The 19,540-nt window shown below is 34.2% G+C and overlaps 1 protein-coding gene across 3 annotated transcripts in view; it reads right to left on the bottom strand.

Moving 5' to 3' along the window:
* Window positions 1-2,006: 2,006 nt before the first annotated feature.
* The window catches only part of bbg (PDZ domain-containing protein big bang), a 309,605-nt gene continuing 292,071 nt past the window's right edge, over window positions 2,007-19,540 (bottom strand). The window contains exons 11-13 of one of the 3 annotated variants that reach the window (XM_089102679.1): window positions 11,186-11,357; window positions 5,555-5,698; window positions 2,007-4,105 (exon numbers count right to left, since the gene is read on the bottom strand). In XM_089102679.1, the coding sequence (XP_088958805.1) occupies window positions 3,924-4,105; window positions 5,555-5,698; window positions 11,186-11,357 (498 nt within the window). In that variant the 3' untranslated portion in view covers window positions 2,007-3,923. The remainder of the gene's footprint in view (window positions 4,106-5,554; window positions 5,699-11,185; window positions 11,358-19,540) is intronic. The other 2 variants (XR_016143110.1, XR_016143111.1) reach the window with 2 other exon arrangements.

Here is a 19,540-nt window from a genome sequence, read left to right as displayed (position 1 = left end):
TTTCTCCCATAGAATTCCTGTGCCATGCCCTCCCTTTTCCCATCTATCGATTCTGTGACATGCTTCCCTATCCCATAGAATTCCTGTGAAATGCCCTCAGACGTCAAGCGACACACCCTCAAACCTGTACAATGCGGTCAGTTGTTTCTAGCGCATACCCTCTGACGTCACGGTACACACCCCTGTGTATTTCTATGAGAGTCCTCTGACAACACAGCATCCACAGGGAAAATAGCATTGGATTTCAAGCGGCCCATTAGGCATGGAGCTCTTAACCCCTCACACCTGTTTCTAGTGGACGGCTTGCAAGATTCCGAGCGCATGCCCTGTTTTGTCCGAACTTCAGGCCGTTACACCTGTAAAATGCGGCCAATTGTTTCTAGCGGAGCCCTCTGACGTCACGGCAGAAATAGGGAAAATAGCATTGGATTTTAAACGCAGCCCCTGTTTCGTCAGGTGACACACCCCTGTGTATTTCAAGCGCATGCCCTCTGACGTCACGGTACACACCCTTGTGTGTTTCTATGACAGCCTTGTTTCTAGGCACGATTTCAAGCGCATGTTACATCACGCGACACACCCCTGTGCTTTAAATGCTTAGACAAGTGGAGCTACCAACCCCTTAAGCCACCACACCAACGCAATACGGTCACGACACACCCCTCTGGACTCTAACGGCGTCACATGACTTATTTCGTTTTAAATGCTCAAGTCTAATATGCTTGACCCAATTTTATATAACCCTGCGTCAGGAACCCATGGGAATCCCCGCTTGTAAATTAACGATAGCACACACCTTACGTAATGATTGCGCAACACTGTCACGTAGTACTTTTTTTTTGCATTTTCCCTCAAATGACGGCGGTTCATTTTTATGATTTTTTGCCATAAAAAGGCTTTTTCTTACATAATCAAATGTCATTCTCCATCTAAAAATTGATTAAAATAAAGAACGTCTGGGCACCTCCTCCATTTGTCGCCATTTACAATAGCCCGAATAGCTTGTGATTATATTGATGAAACCCAAATGTGGTATCACCCCGAGGGTCAGACTTCATACCAAGTCGACAAAAGGCTCAACAAGGTTCTCTGTGTGGTAGATATTGAAATTGACAAGGCTTATATTTTCATACTAGATAAATCAATCCAAAGCAGCAGTATCGGCATGATGAAATAACTTTAGGGAGATTCCTTCAAGGGACATCCTCAAATTTATCAACGCTCTTCTCAGAACGCTTCTCTTCTACGCGATATAAACTCCAACTTTATTTTGAGAGAATCAAAGTGTAATAAATTAGCACTCGTCGACGACCTCCACGTAATTATGTTAGTCACTAGCACGCTCTATAAAAACAATAAAATATAAGTTAAGATATAAAACGCGCCAGAAACTGAAAAGAATCACAAGACTTTCTCATTATCTCGTAGAAGTAGAAAATTCAAGGCGATGTAGTTTACAAATCTATGAGCATCAGTTAATAAATATTAATAAATCCATGCGAAAAGTTTCTTAATCTTCGTAATCTTATGGTTTTACTCTTTTAAAGTAATAATTTCAGTCATTTTTTAAATATTGCTAGTGAAGAATAAAACGAACCATTGGAATATAATTTTAATACAGATCTGCATAATAATATACACTTGAAAACTACAATTATAATAGTAAACAAGAAAAAGTAATAATAAGAAACATGCAAGAAAAATAATGGACAGATATATATCCAAACATACGAGATCACAGTCTAATAATGAGACTCCATTGCACACACACTCTCCATTCCATCCACTTTATAAATATCCTCAAGTGCTAATGTACATTTCCTCAGTCGGGTATCAAAAGGTCTTATCTTCATAATAGTAAATTTTCAAAGGAGCAGAAAAGAAGCCTCACAACGTTTTTATTTCCCCTCTGATAACCGTAGAACAAAAACAAATGATATGTAAAATCAATACATATCGATCCGTTTTTGTTTTGCGGTTATCGGAGGGGAAATAAAAAAGTTGTGAGTTTTTTTTTTGCTCTTCTGAAAATTTACAACTATGGAGCTACGACCTTTTGATACTCGACTGTCGATTTATAGAATCAACTATATGCTCGTACTTTTCTTTAAATGTCAAATAGGAAATTTATTTAATTTTACAAAATTTTAACTAGCTTTAGATTTTAAATAATTTCCTTTTTATTCTTTGAGCCATTAGAATCGCAAAGAAGGATCTATTCCACTTTTGAATGAAGAAAAGATGAGGGCCAACTTTGGCCCTCATCTTTATCATTGTAATCTTCCTCTTAGTCACTTTTTAAGTGACTAATCTCTCTCTCTCTCTCTCTCTCTCTCTCTCTCTCTCTGTGTCTCTCTCTCTCTCTCACTCTCTCTCTTTCGTGATGAGTAATCATGGAAATTACTAGTGATTTTTGCAAAATGTTTTGTTCACTTCCTAGAAATGAACTTTTGATACTTAAAAGTCATGCAAGAAAGTTCAAAATGATTCTGAATTTCAAATTTCACTTTTTCAAAATGTGTATTTATGTTTTATCGTTTTGGTGGAAAAAGAAATGCAGAGACGATTGCAGTATGTCCGTTTTTCAGTCTCGAACAGTTACTGCTTAAGTGTTTTAGATTTAATATCTTTGTTAATATTGACTAAAGTTTTAGAATAACTTTCCAATGGGTTCTACCTTGAATCGGTGAATATTTTCTGCCTCCTCAAAAAAAAAAAAAAAAAAAAAAAATAAAAATGGTGTCTGAAGTAGACCCTGTTTTTGGGTTTAACTAATTCCCACATAGTATTTTAGTAGAAGCTATAATATACTTATATTTGACTACTTTTGATTCTTTACCATCTTTACGGTATATATATTTAACAAGAATTTTATATACCTAAGTAAAGCACATACAAAATAATATGCTCATAAAACTGTCATTTCAGATACTGTAAAGAAAATTTGTGTGTTAAGATAAGTTCAATTTTTTCCTGAACAGGAAGAAGAAAATTAAATGATTATTACAAAGACTGAATTATCAAATTTGTTGTTTGGGAAAATAATTGAATGTAAGAAAGCATTCATATCCTTACAGAAAATTAGACGTTTTCCATCGTATTGTCAATTTTAGTTTCAATTTCGTCCACCAAAAAGAACAAGGAGAAATATCTGAAGCAAAGTTGTATCAAAATATCTGTCATTTAAGAGAAGCATGGAAAATCAAACGAAAAACGTTTATGAATGTATATGCCCATAACATAGAAAATAACCTTTTTCACCGGTATACCTACAGATAAATGTTTTAAGTTACATAGAATTTCTTTAAGTTGTATTAGTTTCATACAGTTTATTCTTCCTCGCCAGAGGGAAAAAGACGAAGAAATGATCAGAACAAAGTTGATTATCATATATCAGTGGAGACAAGAAACGGATGTTAAATGTAAAACATCAATATGAATAAAAAGAGTAAAACATCTCTTTGCCAGGAAAAATAAAGAAATAAGAATAAGAGAAATAATGATTCCAATTACAGATTTTAAAGGTTTTCATTTATATTTTTGGGAAAGAAAAACCCTTTGAACTTGTATAGAAATTGACATACCCAAGCACCATCTAGTTCGGATTCATTCTAGGTTCATTCTGTCGCACAAAACCAATCAGTAATTCAGCAGCTTGCAATAAATGTAACTAATCATATATATCATTTCTGAAAAGCACATAAGATTAAGAATAAAGCATTCATAAATAACACATATCGATAATACAGAATATAACGTTGTTCACTGGTATACATAGCACGTCTCAACGATTATAATATGTTGAAGTCTTAGTTCAGCTTCTTCTTCGCCAAGAAATAGGATACAAAAAACGCTCACTGGGTCAAGTGTGAAAATCAACTAAATGCAACTTTTCTAAAATGGCCTTGTTTATGAAAATGACATTAAAGGCTATCACAGGCAGGTTTTCGCTGTAGCTGGGTTACAGTAAGTTGCACTTCACCATCTGGCAGCTTTTTCATAAAATTCCACGCTTCCAGTCTTGACATATTCCTCGTGTCGATGCCGTTTACTGCCACAATTTGGTCACCAACTTGAATGATTCCGCACTTGTCTGCAGCACCACCTTACAAAGAAAAAATAAATAAATATGAAAGTTTTTTGCATAGATATAAAGGGTAAAGAGGATTTTTCAGGTGAAACGGCTCAGAAGACTTTAAGCTACAAAAAAAAAAAAAAAAAAAAAAAAAAAAAAAAAAAAAAAAGAAGAGCCACCATCTAATCATAAATGGCATTCAAGGTTGAGGACTTTTTCTTAGAACAGGGAAAATCTTTTAGACGTTCAAATTATTATGAACTGAAATATTTAGGCCTAAATTTCATAATATTTAGACCTAAAATTGTTCTAATATAAAAAATGTAACTGTTTCTGTACACAAAATTCTTATTGAAAAAGCTTTTTTAATTGAGATTACATAGAAATCGAGATTAAAACTTAAAATGTATCCGCAATTCAAAACTTTAAACATACAGTAAAACTTAAAACAAAAATATCCTGTATGTGACTGCCACCCTTTCAAACCCCTACTCTTTACGCTTTGAGTTTAAGTTTGGCTTTTGCTTTACAGAAAGTATATTAGAGTGCAATAAATATAGTCAGCTAGTACCTGCAATTGTTTTCTTTAGTGACTGACTTTCCAATCATTTGAACGGAAAATTGTTGTTCAAAGAAAATACGAATATATTTTTCCTTCCGTTCTTAATGTAGTGTGATACAAAAATTAACATTTATGACATAACCTTGATGTTAGAACATTTGCTCTGGAAGCACGGGGAGAAATAGGGTTCTAGTGTAAAGAGTAGGAGTTCGGCGGCGCAATAGTGCCTCTGGGTAGTTCCTCCCCTCTCTATATCTATCTGAAGAACCTTGTGCTGATAGTCTAAATTTGGGCTTAAAACTTCATTTGTTTAGGCATTGGGCAGCCTCTTTCCAACCAAGAAAAGTACCCAAATCTTCCCCCAATAGTTGGAACATACCTAGGCACTAGTGTGCATAAATTTATGAAGACACAGAGGAAACAACTTGATCAAATGAAGCTTTAAAATATGGGTCAGTAATAACAATTTTTTTGTTCTTATAGACCGCTTATATTATTTTGGCCAAATTGCACGGCATTATGGCCTCTGATGTTAGGGCTATATGCCGAGAAGTTTTATTGCAACATCTTGCCAGGTAAATCACCCACTTGGTTTCAGCTACTTGGTTTCAAACAAATAAAATACATATTAAAAAATACAGAAATTAATTAAAATGTTCTTTGGTTTAGGGTGGGTCGGTTAGTTTTGCCTTAGCGTCATATTTAGTTATAGAGATACTCCTTATGCTTAATTTCTGCCAAAGACTTGTAAATTTCTAATTTGGTTTCTATATTTTTCATTAATATCCCTAGTTAAAACCTTATAGGTTTTGCCTGTCTGTCATATTCTGGCCAGCCAAATTAGAATGTTACTGGTCGAAATACTGAAATGGCCAGAAACTGGCATTAGTGAATGAAATGAATAAGAATTAAATTACCAGTAAAAATTTTTTTGATGGTTAGTGGCCTGTCCCCAGTGGGTGAGTCTTTTCCTCCTTCAAGACTAAATCCAAGACCAGCACCATCTTTGTAGATCTTTGTTTGTATTGGCTCACCTCTTATGCGTTCCTTAAGATTGTCATCTAAAATACAATGAGAAAAGTCAGAATCTATATACGGCGCAGCGTTGCCAATGCTTTGAAATAGACTGTATTATTTTTTCGACTAAAATTTTACCGCGAGACGTTTATTTGTACCATCTGATTAGCAGGTTAAACATTCGCCATAAAAAGAAAATTTTCGATAAACTAAAACTTGAATGACTAAGTATGAAAGGATCAAGTAAAACCCAACTGTCCGGGAAATATGTATTGTGTATAAAAAATTCCGATTGTACCAAAGGGCGCATCCATGATTTGTCCTTTGGGGGAATGTATTTTTTTTGGGGGGGGGGGGGGTACAAAAAGAACTTTAAACCTCATCAAATTTGTTTGTATGCTCTTTTTTTTGCATTTTTACGAGTCAGACAATTTTTCTTTTTTTGTGAGGGGGGGGGGGAGAAGGAGTGGTTCAAAATCCACACACCCCTGAATACGGTTTTGATTGTTCCAAATTGTACCAGGACCTCTAAATTACACCGAAAACAGTAAAAACTTTACGCTTTGGCAACGCTGATACGGATTGGTTCAAAAGTAGGTGGGCAGCAAATAGTAACATTTATTCTGAGATTATATGTACGCACAATTATAGTATAATTACATTTTATTATTAATATAATACAAAAGCCTTTAAATTTATCAACGCAAGTACTCAATCTGGCTTAGTCTAAATCTGCACGTAGTGGTCATGTTGGACTAATATCTGTAATGAAAAAAAAGAAGACTTTAATACAGTACTTGGTGAAGATTGGCAATTACCCCCCGCATAAATTTTATTTTCAGCTCTACACCTACCTGCTTTTTGTTTAGTTTTAGGTCATTATGAGACAGAAGCACACGATTATATTTCAGCGAAGTTATTTATTCACAAATGCAGCAATGATGATAATAGATAAGGTCATAAATTCGTTTTACTATGGAAGATATGAGAATATAAATGTCGTTTCAAGTGTTTGAAGTTATTCAATCAGTAGGGTCCTAATTTTTAAACTTCGTTTTTAATCATAATCAAGGAATCAAAATTTCAAACATTTCACTAACTACAAGGAATTCATTAGCAAACATTGCTTGATATTAATTACACCTAGGAGCTGAATAGGGCAGTGAGGTATTTTCTTTTTTTTTTGGCGGGAGGGGGCAATACGTGCCATTATATGCTTTGTTCCCCCAAAATTTTGAAAAACAACTTTTGGTATTTTTCATTATAAAATGTCTTTTCTTTGTATTTTCTTTGTAAAATAAACAAAAAATACCGCGCTAGTTTTGAAAAATACCCCCCCCCCCTATTTTTTTGGGAATTGAGGCCACTGGGAGCGGGGCTTTGAAATCAAAGATAGCAGAAAAAGGATGTCTATCTCTAAGAGTAGGGTAGGTTGACAATTTTCTAGTTGACTAGTTGACAATTTCCCACTAGAACCTGTATTGAAACCTTTGATATGACGTGCTCGTGAAGATTAGAGACCAAATTAACACAAATATATATATATATATATATATATATATATATATATATATATATATATATATATATATATATATATATATATATATATATATATATATATATATATATATATATATATATATATATATATATATATATATATATATATATATATATATATATATATATATATATATATATATATATATATATATATATATATATATATATATATATATATATATATATATATATATATATATATATATATATATATATATATATATATATATATATATATATATATATATATATATATATATATATATATATATATATATATATATATATATATATATATATATATATATATATATATATTTTATGTATCTAGCGTATTCTACCTATTTCCAGAGAAACTTGTAATAATGATTGCAGTGATAGCTGCAACCTAGTAAAGAGTGAACCACAGCCTATAGTAGCCAAAATCTAAAAACCCCTTTGGAAAAAAAAAACTGTCTCATGAGATAAAATTGCCATTTGAAGCTGATTCAGGAGTGGTAACTGTTGCTTAGGTTAATTTTAAAAGCAAGAATTTATGGGAATTTCGAAAAAGAGCCCAAAACCCTTGGGAAATGATGTCATGTGGAAATGAAGAGTGCAGCAATGGAATCACTATGATCCAAAACCCTACACGGGAGAATTACAGTCCCTCATGTAGAATAATAAAGAAAATCCCTTTTTTCCATCGGTAATTTGATGTGTCTCCTTTTTCCAGGGATGATTGTATCGAAGCAGTGGCCGTAGAATGTTGGGAGATTTCTCATTTGAGCGAAAATCACCTTATCTACTGCTTTTCTCAGTAACAAAAGAGATCATGCCACAGAAAAGTGGGGTTTCTGCTATTTGGTGCCACAAAACATAAATTTTTGCCCAAAGAGGGTCAAAATACCGATAAATACAAATTCTAAGATAGCATATCGATTTGTCATGGCCTAGAATTCTCAAATGCAGGTTTTGACTTCCCTCCCATCTTGAAAAAAAGAAAATCACTTATTTGCATGGTTAACACGCACCTCCTCATTTGTTTTAATATTTATTTCTGCCAAGACTAACAGGATATTGTATGATCGCAGAGAGATGTTCAATGGGTCGTTAAGCTACTGCCTGTGTATACGTGTCTCTTATTAATTTCATCGTAAAGCCCCAGATAGTACCAGAAATGACACCTTCTGACACCATTTCTGGAGCGGGGAGGTGGGCAGGCATGGCAAGGGTACCATTGTAATCTTCTAAGCCGGTGGTTTACATTCATCCCTTTTGTATGCTCCTCCTCCCAGCCACCTTAGTAATTGAAGACTAAAAATCGTGTTTTGAAAAAAAAACTGCGTAACAAAAATTTGAATTATTTATTTTCATTTCTGTGAAAACCAGGCAACCTCTCGTTTTGTAGAAAATTCATTTGCCTTGAAGACTAGGGTTGTTCAGGGGGGGGGGGGGGCACGGCTTCGAGAAGTATTTAAAAAATGCATATTTCATGGGAAATTTGAGAAATCAGGAAGAATCGTAGACATCTCGACCCCCCCCCCCCCAAACATACCTTGCGCAACACTTATGATTGTCTGGTAAAGCACAAACAGTGACAAAGATGTGCCGCATAATTTTTTGGATTCATGTTGTTCTCACTAAAAAAAAAAAAAAAAAACAAGGACAAACAATTTATATAATTCCATCTTCCACACTTTTTATTTGTTCATGTACATTATAGTCTAAATTTTCTTCCGTTTTTTAACCTGTCTTGTTTAAAAAGTTGTAAATGTCATTATCAAATGTTATGAATCAATGAGCTTGGATGAAATAAGCCATTAAAATCACTTTAAATTTAAGTTTTACACGATGTTAAGAAGCTATGATTATTTTATTGCTAAAACCTGTTTAGACTGAAAAAATAAATAATCTGCTTTCGTTGTTGTTTTTCCAAATATGCATTTCCGATACAGCAAACGGGTTGTACGAGATATCAAACTAAATCTTATCTGATCCTTTGCCAAAACTATTTTTTGAAGTTTAATTTCACTAGCCGACAACCCTGTTTTTCAAGTTGTGCCGTGCGGAAGGTAAGAAGCTGAATGAGCTGAGGACCCGAACCCTTAGCTCAATTGTAGAGAAATCAAAAGTCCTAGTTCTCTTTTTAAACAATTGACTTGAAAAAAGGTTTTTCAAGGAAAAGTAGAACGATAATGAAATCGATAATGAGTAGATGTCAAGTCATATAATTAACCAAACTTAAAACGTGCAAAAATTAGAATGAATAGCGAAAATTAATCGTAAAACGAAGAGAAATTACAAATAATTAATAAATTAAACCTAAAAGTAAATTTAAAATAGATAGAAATCAGCACAATTCAGATTGGGCCTTAATCCACAACCCCCTCACCCTCCATTGACAGCCTACAGAATGGTGTCATTGGCACTTTACCGAATGTTTTTGTCATAAAATAATCAAGTTTACAGGAAAGAAACAGACTACTTCTTAGGATAAAAACATTTTTGACTTTCTACTTAGTTTCACTATTCTAAGACACCTTTTTTGTCCCTTTTTTATTCCATTTCATTCAAAACATAGAAAATTGTTCTTTATATAACTTTTAAAACGTTATTTGGTATTTTTTTTTTAGGGAATTTTTTTAGTTTTCCACAGTGATCGTTTGAATTGATTAATACAACAAACGACTCACCAATCGGTTTTTTCATATCTTTGAAAGGACTAATTTTGAAGGAAGAAAATATTGCTGAGAATTTATTTAATTTTACTACTGAACTGTGTCGACTTTTTCACATGTAGGCTACTGCCATAAATGAAAAAAAAAAAAAAAAAAAAATCTGGAGGTTTGAACAGCATTCAATTTTCTAATGTTGCAATGAAAAAGAGGAAAGCTGTTGAAAAATATTTTGTTTTCAATGAAGTGCGAATGGCGCTCTAGCTTTTAGTGGGCTTGGGATAGAGTGGGCGTCCAACTTATTTTTGGTAATTTTTGGATATTTGAAGTTAAACTTGGTTATTCATTTCACTTTCTGTTCGTTTCAGGTATTCTAAAAGAAAGAGAATAAATTTTTTTAGTTATTAATTAATCTTTATTGAAAGAAACAACCCCACTGACTGACGGTTGAAAGGAAGGGGGCTGTCCTCCTCATATACTGGAGTTTTAAAACTGATATTGTCGTATTATTCTTGCTAAAATGTGTATTAAAGGAAAAAACTTATTTTGAGCCATGAAGTTTAAGGAACAAACTTTTTCTTTGTTTTATAAAATATGAAAATGTTCTTAGTTTTGTACAAACAAGTTAGTTCCCCTTCCCTCCAACCTCTATTTCTTTTGGATGGAAAAAGCATATTTTCGAGTTTATATCAATTGGCTTTTCGTGAGTTTTTTTGTTTAATCAAAAGGCTATTCAAAAAGTGATTGGAAAATACTGCCATCTACTGTTCCCTGAACTTTCCTCTCTCGGCATAGAATTTAGTTATTTAGCTTCAATTAAAATGAGACATAATACGTTATTTTGCTATTTCGTTGGTTCTAAATAATTTTTCCACGGAATTTCTCTCAATTTGCGTTCTAACTAAGATTTGACATATTGTCAATTATTATTTTTGATCTTTCTATTCTTTCTTTCTATTATTTTTCCTTTAAAAAAGGTTGCCAATCTGAAAGCTTTTAACTCTACAAGTATACATAATAGTCAAAATAACACTTCCTTCTGGAATGATCGATTTTGTCCCCTCAAAAGCCCAAGCGATTTTTTTTTTTTTTTTTTTTTTTTTTTTTTTATAGATTGAGCTCTGTTCGATTTTTTTACAGCTACGATTATCAACAAGCAAAAATTCTGGTTTTTATAATTTCGGTTACTTTGGAAAAGGGTTGCTCTTTACTAACTCCAAATGTACCATGAACTCTTTGATCAAATTGCAACATCAAGTCTCTATATCACTAGAATTATGCACCCACCATAAGAGTAACACTAATTACCGTCTTTTCCTACTTTTGTTTCAATTTGGGTTTCCAGTATTTTCGGCGGTCTCCCAGAAAAGAATTTGGGAGAAATACACGGGTTCTTAGTAAATAAGTCATCTGAGGCAGAATCTTGGGGACTAGAGGTCCTGTTTCTTGACAGTACCAAAACAACTTCGGGCCGAGGAGCCTAAAGAAGTAAAAAATGTAAGAAATATTATGACAAAAATTTAAAAAATAAACGATTTTTCTTTATTTGCTGATATCACAGTTATCCTGAAAGAACTATTGGATTAAGAAAAGTATATATTTCGTAACAAGGTGGAGTGTTGTGGATACAAACATATAAACGAATACAACCGGATCATAGGCAAACGTCTATAAGACATTGTTAAAGGAGAGCGCTATCTATATTATTGAACGCTTTTCTTATATATAGAAACACAAGTTACGACTTCTTTTTTTTTATTACCCGATTTTTCTATCAACACACGTAACATAAAGGTTATATTTGACGTGGTGTATCTTTGCCCAAACCCTCAGTGTTTCTATTTTATATCAGCCTTTGCTATCTGTCTACAACTATTATAGTCGCTAGGACTATTGTCCTTAATAGAAGTATCATTATCGATGTTTTGCATATAGATGGCCATACTAGATAACAAATAGTCGAAGGAAAAGACACTTACCGATACTGGGAAAAAAACCCGAAAACCTCATAATCAAAACTTCCGGTATACCACCTCTTTCTAGCTGACCCTCCCTTCATCTACCTAACCAAATTTCTAACTTAATCCGAGATACGGCCTTTTGTTAGCTCATGTTCGCTCTACTTCATCGGACACGGCAACATATGTCTCGATTCATCAATATGATGCTCAGTATTTTCCCCTTCTACATTTAATAAATAGCCAGCTTCTGGGGACTGAAGCTATTGTGTTCCTTAATTATTTTCTTGCCTAACTGCTGGCTAAACATCCTTTATAGCACCCATTTCAAAAGTTTTGCCTTTCTCCTTCTGTTTTTTTTCGGTTCGTTTCCTCCTTTTCAGCTTATTATAATCCCTTCCCTTATTCTTAAATAAATGAACCAGACCATGATTATCCTCTTCTGAAGGACAGGTATCCATTCACTAAACCTAACAAAATTTCTGGTTCTTCTTTGAAACACCTGCATTCATCATGAAGGATAGTATTTGGTTTCTTATTATTTGACATTTCTGATACATGAGCCTCTTCATATACCAATTACCCAAAATTTAATTCATCTGTATCCCTTTATGAGTCCTACATGCCTTCAAAGTTTGAATGATCTCCGCAATAGACAACTTCATTCGTCCTGTTTTTTCCTCAGAATCCTGAAAAGAACTAATATGCTCTATAAATCTACCTCTCACACCGACATAATCTACCTCTTTCATTGAAATGAAAGAGGTATTTTTTCTTCCCTGTTCTTTCCCGGCCATGGAGCCTAGTTTTTTGTTTATGATTTTCATTGTTAAATAAAGAACTCAGAACTCAGAACTTTCATTGTAATGACTGGTTCACGCTAAAGCATAATCATCATAACTGCTAAGTGGTCTAATCCAACAACATAAAAACTTCAATAACAATTTTGATTTCATCCAGGTTTTCATCAAACAAGACGTTTTCAATTGCATTGGGGTTAAGACCCCGAAAAATGGGAAAACTCAAATATATTCGCATCCCTGTCAAATCTATCATTCCTGATTATTAATGCATTATTCAATCACTCTTCCAGCAGCCTTCTGCCCTAACAATTAACTAATGCATATCTGCTACTTCTAGATATTATTCAAATATCAGTTATCCCATCCAAAATAATACCATATGAAGCTGTGTCTATTTTCCTACAAATTGTCATGTGGGCATCAAAACCATCAATAACCAAAAACCATGGACCAGTGGCGTCAATTCACGGAAATTAGGAAGGAGGCACTTTTTTCTTTTCTCAATGAAATTTTCTAAAAAAGCCATTTGTTCAATTAAAATACCAAAAAAAGTAATTTTCAAAGTATGGGGTGGGAGGAGGGCCAAAACAATATTGGGGAGCTAACCACTTTCCACACTGCAAGCTTCCGCTCTTGGTTCAATCCGAAGATTCTTGATTATCATAGGAGCTATTTTGGGAAGCTATTTCTATACACTTACTGCTAAATTGTTACCGGTCGCCATGAATATATACTAAAATAATGTTCTCTGCAACACCAGTAGTACGACAATGCTTGCGAACACAACCATGCTTAATTAACACTTGAACCTTATTATAATATTTCACGATTTTGCGGGCTTTTGCGTGACATTTTGAATATCCTCAAGACAAAAACAGCTATTTTTAGCAGAAGAAAAGATGTGTAATGCACGACATTTTTGTCTGGGGGGGGGGGGGAGAAATATAAGTTGTTAGAAAAATAGAGTAATTGAGGAATATTTTTCAAGGTAGTCGTGAACAGTTTTCTCATGTTAAAGAAGTGCCAATCAATTATTTGAAAAGCCGCAATGCTTTCTGCTTTTAGAGAATGATAGAATGTGTGTGTTGGTCCCGTCAATCAACAATTAGCTTTGGAAATTAAAATTAGCCGCGTCGTGGAGGACAAGGTGGTCCTGAAATGAAGAGAGGGGGCAAAGAGCTCAGAAACGTTAAGATCGCATAATATAGTGTCGGTATTATTGACAACACTGTATTTGATGAGTAGAATTTTTAGCATAGTCAAACAGTTCGTAGAAACGAACTGTAGGTAAGGAGCGACCCGACTCAATAGTAACCGAAACTCTAAAAAACGGAATTTTGATACCAATAGATGCACCAAAACAATAAGATTTTTATGCTGATTTCAAATATATAGATTTCATAAAGTTTAGTCATACCCATCACAAGTTACGAGCCTGAGAATATTTGCCTTATTTTCGAAAAACAGGGAAACACCCACTAAAAGACCCCCTAAAAATAACACCATCAGATTCAGCGTATCAGAGAACCCTACTGTAGAGGTTTCAAGCTCATATTTGCAAAACTGTGGAATTTTGTATTTTTTGCCACAAGAAATATCACGGATACATGTTTATTTGTTTGTTTGTTGTTTTTATTCCAGGGGTGATCGTATCGACACAGTGGTCCTAGATCATCGGAAGAGGGCTCATTTGAACGGAAATTAAAAGCTCTAGTGCCTTTTTTAAGTGACCAAAAAAATTGGAGAGCAGCTAGACCCCCTCCAACGCTCATTTTTTCCCCAAAGTCACCCGATCAAAATTTTGAGATAGCGAATTTTTCAGCATAGTCGAAAAACCTAATAACTATGTCTTTGAGGACAACTTAATTATCCCCAGTCCTGGGGGGAAGGGCTGAAAGTTGTGAACTTTGCCCATTGTTTACACGTAGTATTGGCTATTGTGAAGTATACAGGCATTTTTAGGGGGATTTTTTTCTGGTGGGGGGGGGGGTCAGGGGTTACGTCTAAGATTATCTAGGGAAAGACTAAACCAAAAATTTTTGCAGTTAAGAAGGGAAAAAGAAAAACAAAAACTATCAATGTATAAGCCTAATTATTTCCCAGGCCCTGGGGTGATTAATTTAAGCAAAAAGGAGTTAACCAAAGAACGAAAGGAAATCCTTGAAAGAGGTATAAAATTTAGACTAAATTCTAAAGATCTACCGATAAAGGAAATTATTTCAAAGATTGAGACAGGGATTCTTAAGTTTACAAATGATATAAATAATGTAGATGACTTAAGACTAGGTATCGTGAATATTTTAACAAATTTTGGTAGTTATCAAGAAAACCTTAAGAACAAAGATATAGAAGTTTTAAAAGATTTAAAAAAAGATGATTCTCTAATAATAACGAAAGCGGATAAAAGCAATGCAGTAGTAATCATATAAAAAGATGATTATGATAGTAAAAAGAAACAATTCTAAATGATACTTCAACATATAAAAAACTTAACTCAGACCCAACTGAATTGTACGTGAAAAAATCAAATGAACATTTAGAAGACCTTAAAACAAATGGAAGTATCAGACCACAAATGTATTACAAGTTCTTTCCAAGGGGATCAGTTAGCCCTAGAATATATGGTTCGCCAAAAATACATAAAACAGGTATCCCCTTAAGACCTATTGTTTCAACAACCAATTCACCAACGGTAAAAATTGAGAAATGGGCAGCAATGACACTTAAACCATTATTATATCTCCAAAATTCGTATATAAAAAACTCGGAATTTTTTAAAGATAAACTTATAAGTGTAGAAATATCAGAAGAATCTAGATTGTTCAGTTTTGATATAAAATCCATGTATACGTATATTCCTTTTGATAAATCGTTTAGTATTTTATCCAAAAAACTTGAGGAATGAAAAAATGAGATAGAAGAATTATCTGCGGGAATCGAACTGGAAACTATATTAAATTTAGTTAAAATAACTAGCAGGTATACTACCATAATTATTTCACGTTTAGAGATAATTCTCACCATCAAATTAGGGGATTAGCAATGGGAGGGCCTTTGAGTCCGTTGTTAGCAAATATTTATGTAGAGTATGTAGAAACATTAGCTTTAGAAACATATTTTTAAAACCTAAATTTTGGGGCAGATATATGGATCATATTTTAGTTATTTGGAATTACGGGGAATCACAAATTGAAGGTTTTTTGGAGCATTTAAATAATCTGGGAGGAGAATTAATTTTTACAATTGAAAAAGAAACAGAGAATAAGTTACCATTTCTGGATATTTGGATCCATAGAAATAATAACAAACTAGCGTTTTCAATTTACTGTAAACTAACTAACAATAACCTTTATTCGTCTCTCGCGTCAAATTATCTGGTCCAGGTGCATAACGGTTTGGTTATGTATTCAGTTTATTTGGTATAAAAATTAATTTTACCAGAATGCATAACCAATGAATTAATTTTTATTAAGGATATTCTAGCAGGTAATATTTGAAAAAAACTACGTTTTCTAAAGAGTTAAAGAGGCTGAGTTACAAGGTCGAACCTTAAAACGTACAGGGATTAGGAGGCACAGTTGGGGGGCTGCCGCCCCCTAACCCTCCGCTTTCGCAGCCTTTAAATAAAAAAAAAGTTTTTTAAACTGAAAGTAAAGAGCAACATCAAATCTTAAAACGAACAGAAATTATTCCGTATATGAAAGGGGCTGTGCCCTCCTCAACGCCTCGCTCTTTACGCTAAAGTTTGACTTTCTCACAACTCTTTTTTTAAACAATAAAAACTTTAGCATAAAGAGCGAGGCGTTGAGGAGGGCACAGCCCCTTTCATATACGGAATAATTTCTGTTCTGTTCGAACTCCTTGAGTCAAAAGATCTACTGAAAGATATCTGAGAATATCTAATAAATAAGAGACAACAAAGACAGTAGCTCTGTAGCCCACAGAGTGAAGCAAAAAGAAGAGGGCTAAATAGTACCAACTGAATAGCCCGCCTGCTGTGAATTAGAAGAAGAAAAGGCCCTAACAGGTCGAATTCTGCTCCGAATGAGTCCTCATTCACCCGGATCAGTTGCCAACTGTGGCCTGTAGGCGTGGCTAAAAAAAAAAAAAAAATTTGAACTTTAAGTGGCTATATTTGGTTTTTGGAAAACAGGGAAGGAGTGATCGGATTGAGCTGAAATTTCGAGGATAAGCTCCCTTGCCCTAGGAAAGCTTCTTAACCTCTAAATTTCAACCAAATCGGACGACGTTAAAGGGGGGCTGTGGTCGGAGGGTCGAAACTTCCGGCCCACTTTTACCCATGAAGATGAAGTCGGAGGGGGTGAAATTTTGCACGTTTCTTAGTTTGAGCTTGGGCTACAAAATGAGATTACCGCTGTCTTTCTGCGACCGCTAGGACCGGAAATCGCTTAACATTGTGGTGGGTCGTCTCTTTATAGAGGCACAAGTGTGCCTCCTTGATGGCTATCCGGAAAATATGATTTCTCAAATAATTGAAAAAAAGAAAAAAAAGTTGACGGAACCAAAAATATTAGAAGAAGATGGGTCAAATCAAGAAACAAATTACATAACTTTGCCTTTTATCGGAATATTATCACAAAACTTAAGAAGATAATGTAAAAACCATAATGTCAATACAACACTTAAATCAGGGAAAAATATAAACTTGTTGTTAAAAGAAGGGAAAGACTAGGTACCGAGAAATTTGCAAAAGGGAGTATACAAAATTCCATGCTCTTGGGGTAAATTTTATGTGGGAAGAACGCAACAGATTTTAGAAAATAGGCTACAGCAACACGAGAATGCAATAGATTGCGCTCTAAAACAAAACAAAACACCAGAAACGTTTGAGTCAGCTGTTACATAACATGTTTATAATTTTCCTCATCACATTATTTTGTTTCATCAAACAAAAATAGTATTAACGTCTGTAAAACTTTTACAAAGTTTCAGGGATATTATGGAAATAAGAAAGATAATAAATGGGAATATTAATATCAATATACATGAAGGGGATGGCAGGATCTATTAGATTAATACTAGTTTCATTAAAAAGCAGGTTAAATTTTCAACCAGTGTTATTTTTGATAATACTTCGGATACGAATGATGACCTTGCGGACAAAGGTCAGACTTGGTTAAATATTGGGAATGGTAAACGAACTGCAGCTAAGCTTGCAAGCAAACGAATCTGTTCAATTTATAATTCAAACATTGGGTGATGAACCTGTGAGATCTATTTAGGGGTTATGGGCCGGGGGTTAGCTGACCTTTTTGTTTTAGTTTAAGTATAAATATATTCCCATTTTTTGATAGATGTCAATTTATATTCTGTGAGAAGGTGTGTCAATATAAGCATTCGATTTTATACGGCAGTGAATGGAGTTTGTTTATTTAATATGTGAGTTTTCTTTTCCTATTTATTTATATTTTTTCTTTTGTTTGTTTAGTATGTTTTTTATGTTTATGTAAGAATTTTTTTTTCCGTTGAGAAAGGCTCCCGGATGTGGGGCCAAAATATTCGGAGTATTTGTGTTTAATTAAATGTGTTGTATTCACTGCTTTATAGAAATTAAAACCCGTTTTTCTTGTTTAATTTTTTGTAAAGGAGTTACGTGGGAGGATCTTTCCGTGAAGGAATTTTTCCTCGGGGAAGGGGATTTTCCACGAAGGGGGCGCCGGATTTCCCACCATTTAAAAAAAAAAACGATTAGAAATTCAATAAAAAAACAATTTTTTCAACTGAAAGTAAGGAACAACATTAAAACTTAAAATGAAAAGAAATTATTACGTATATGAATGGGTTTGCCCCCCCCCCTCGTCAATACCTCAATCTTTACGCTAAAGTTTTTTAGTACTTTCAAAAGAGCTATTTATTGTAATTAAATCTAATAACTATGTCTTTGAGGACAACTTAGTTATCCACAGTCCTAGGGGAAAGGGCTGAAAGTTGTGAACTTTGTCCATTGTTTACATATAGTATTGGTTATTGGGAAGTATACAGACATTTTTAGGGGGATTTATTCTGGTGGGAGGGGGGGGGGGGAGTTGGGATTCACGTGGGAGGATCTTTCCATGGAGGAATTTTTCCTCGGGGAAGGGTATTTTCCTCGAAGGGGGCGCCGGATGTCCCAACATTAAAAAAAAAAAAATCAGAAATTCAATAAAAAAACAAGTTTTTCAACTGAAAGTAAGGAACAACATTAAAACTTAAAACGAAAAGAAATTATTACGTAAATGAATGGGTTTGCCCCCTCGTCAATACCTTAATCTTTACGCTAAAGTTTGTTTTAGTACTTTCAAAAGAGCCATTTATTCTAATTAAATCTAATAACTATGTCTTTGAGGACAGCTTAATTATCCACAGTCCTGAGGGGAAGGGCTGAAAGTTGTGAACTCTGCCTATTGTTTACATATCTTCTGGCATCGATAAAATAAGCACTCTTCACATTCTGTATGGAAGCGAGCTGCTGGTAAACCCAATTCCTCTTTTAATGCAGATGATTGTTACCCAAGGAGTTGTACCGTCTTCTTTCTCAATCAGAGATTTCACTCCAATTCCAAAGAAAGGTAAACTCGCTACCCAGTATTCGTTCTTCCACCCTATAACAGTTGCTACTACCTTCTGTAAGCTTTTTGAACTTCTGTTCATTAACCATCTGAACGCGAAATGCTATGTTCCACCTTACCAAATTGGATTCCAGTCACGTCTCGGTTGTGCCCACGCTTTGTCGGTTGTCGCGAACGCATTGGTCGATGCTGATGCATCAGGTGAAACTCTCGTGTTGGCTGGGCATGATGTCGAATGAGCCCTTTTCCAAGTTTCTACGACAACTCCTTCGATACAAAGTGCCCTGGTTTGGTACCCTGTTTATAAAAATGAGACTGCAATATGTACTATGT

The sequence above is a fragment of the Artemia sp. Qi Xiang Cuo genome, chromosome 16 (assembly GCF_049724085.1).
Source record: "Artemia sp. Qi Xiang Cuo chromosome 16, ASM4972408v1, whole genome shotgun sequence".
NCBI lineage: Eukaryota > Metazoa > Arthropoda > Branchiopoda > Anostraca > Artemiidae > Artemia > Artemia sp. Qi Xiang Cuo.
The sequence above is the reverse complement of the archived record's forward strand: the minus strand, read 5'-3'. Positions and strand labels throughout refer to the sequence as shown.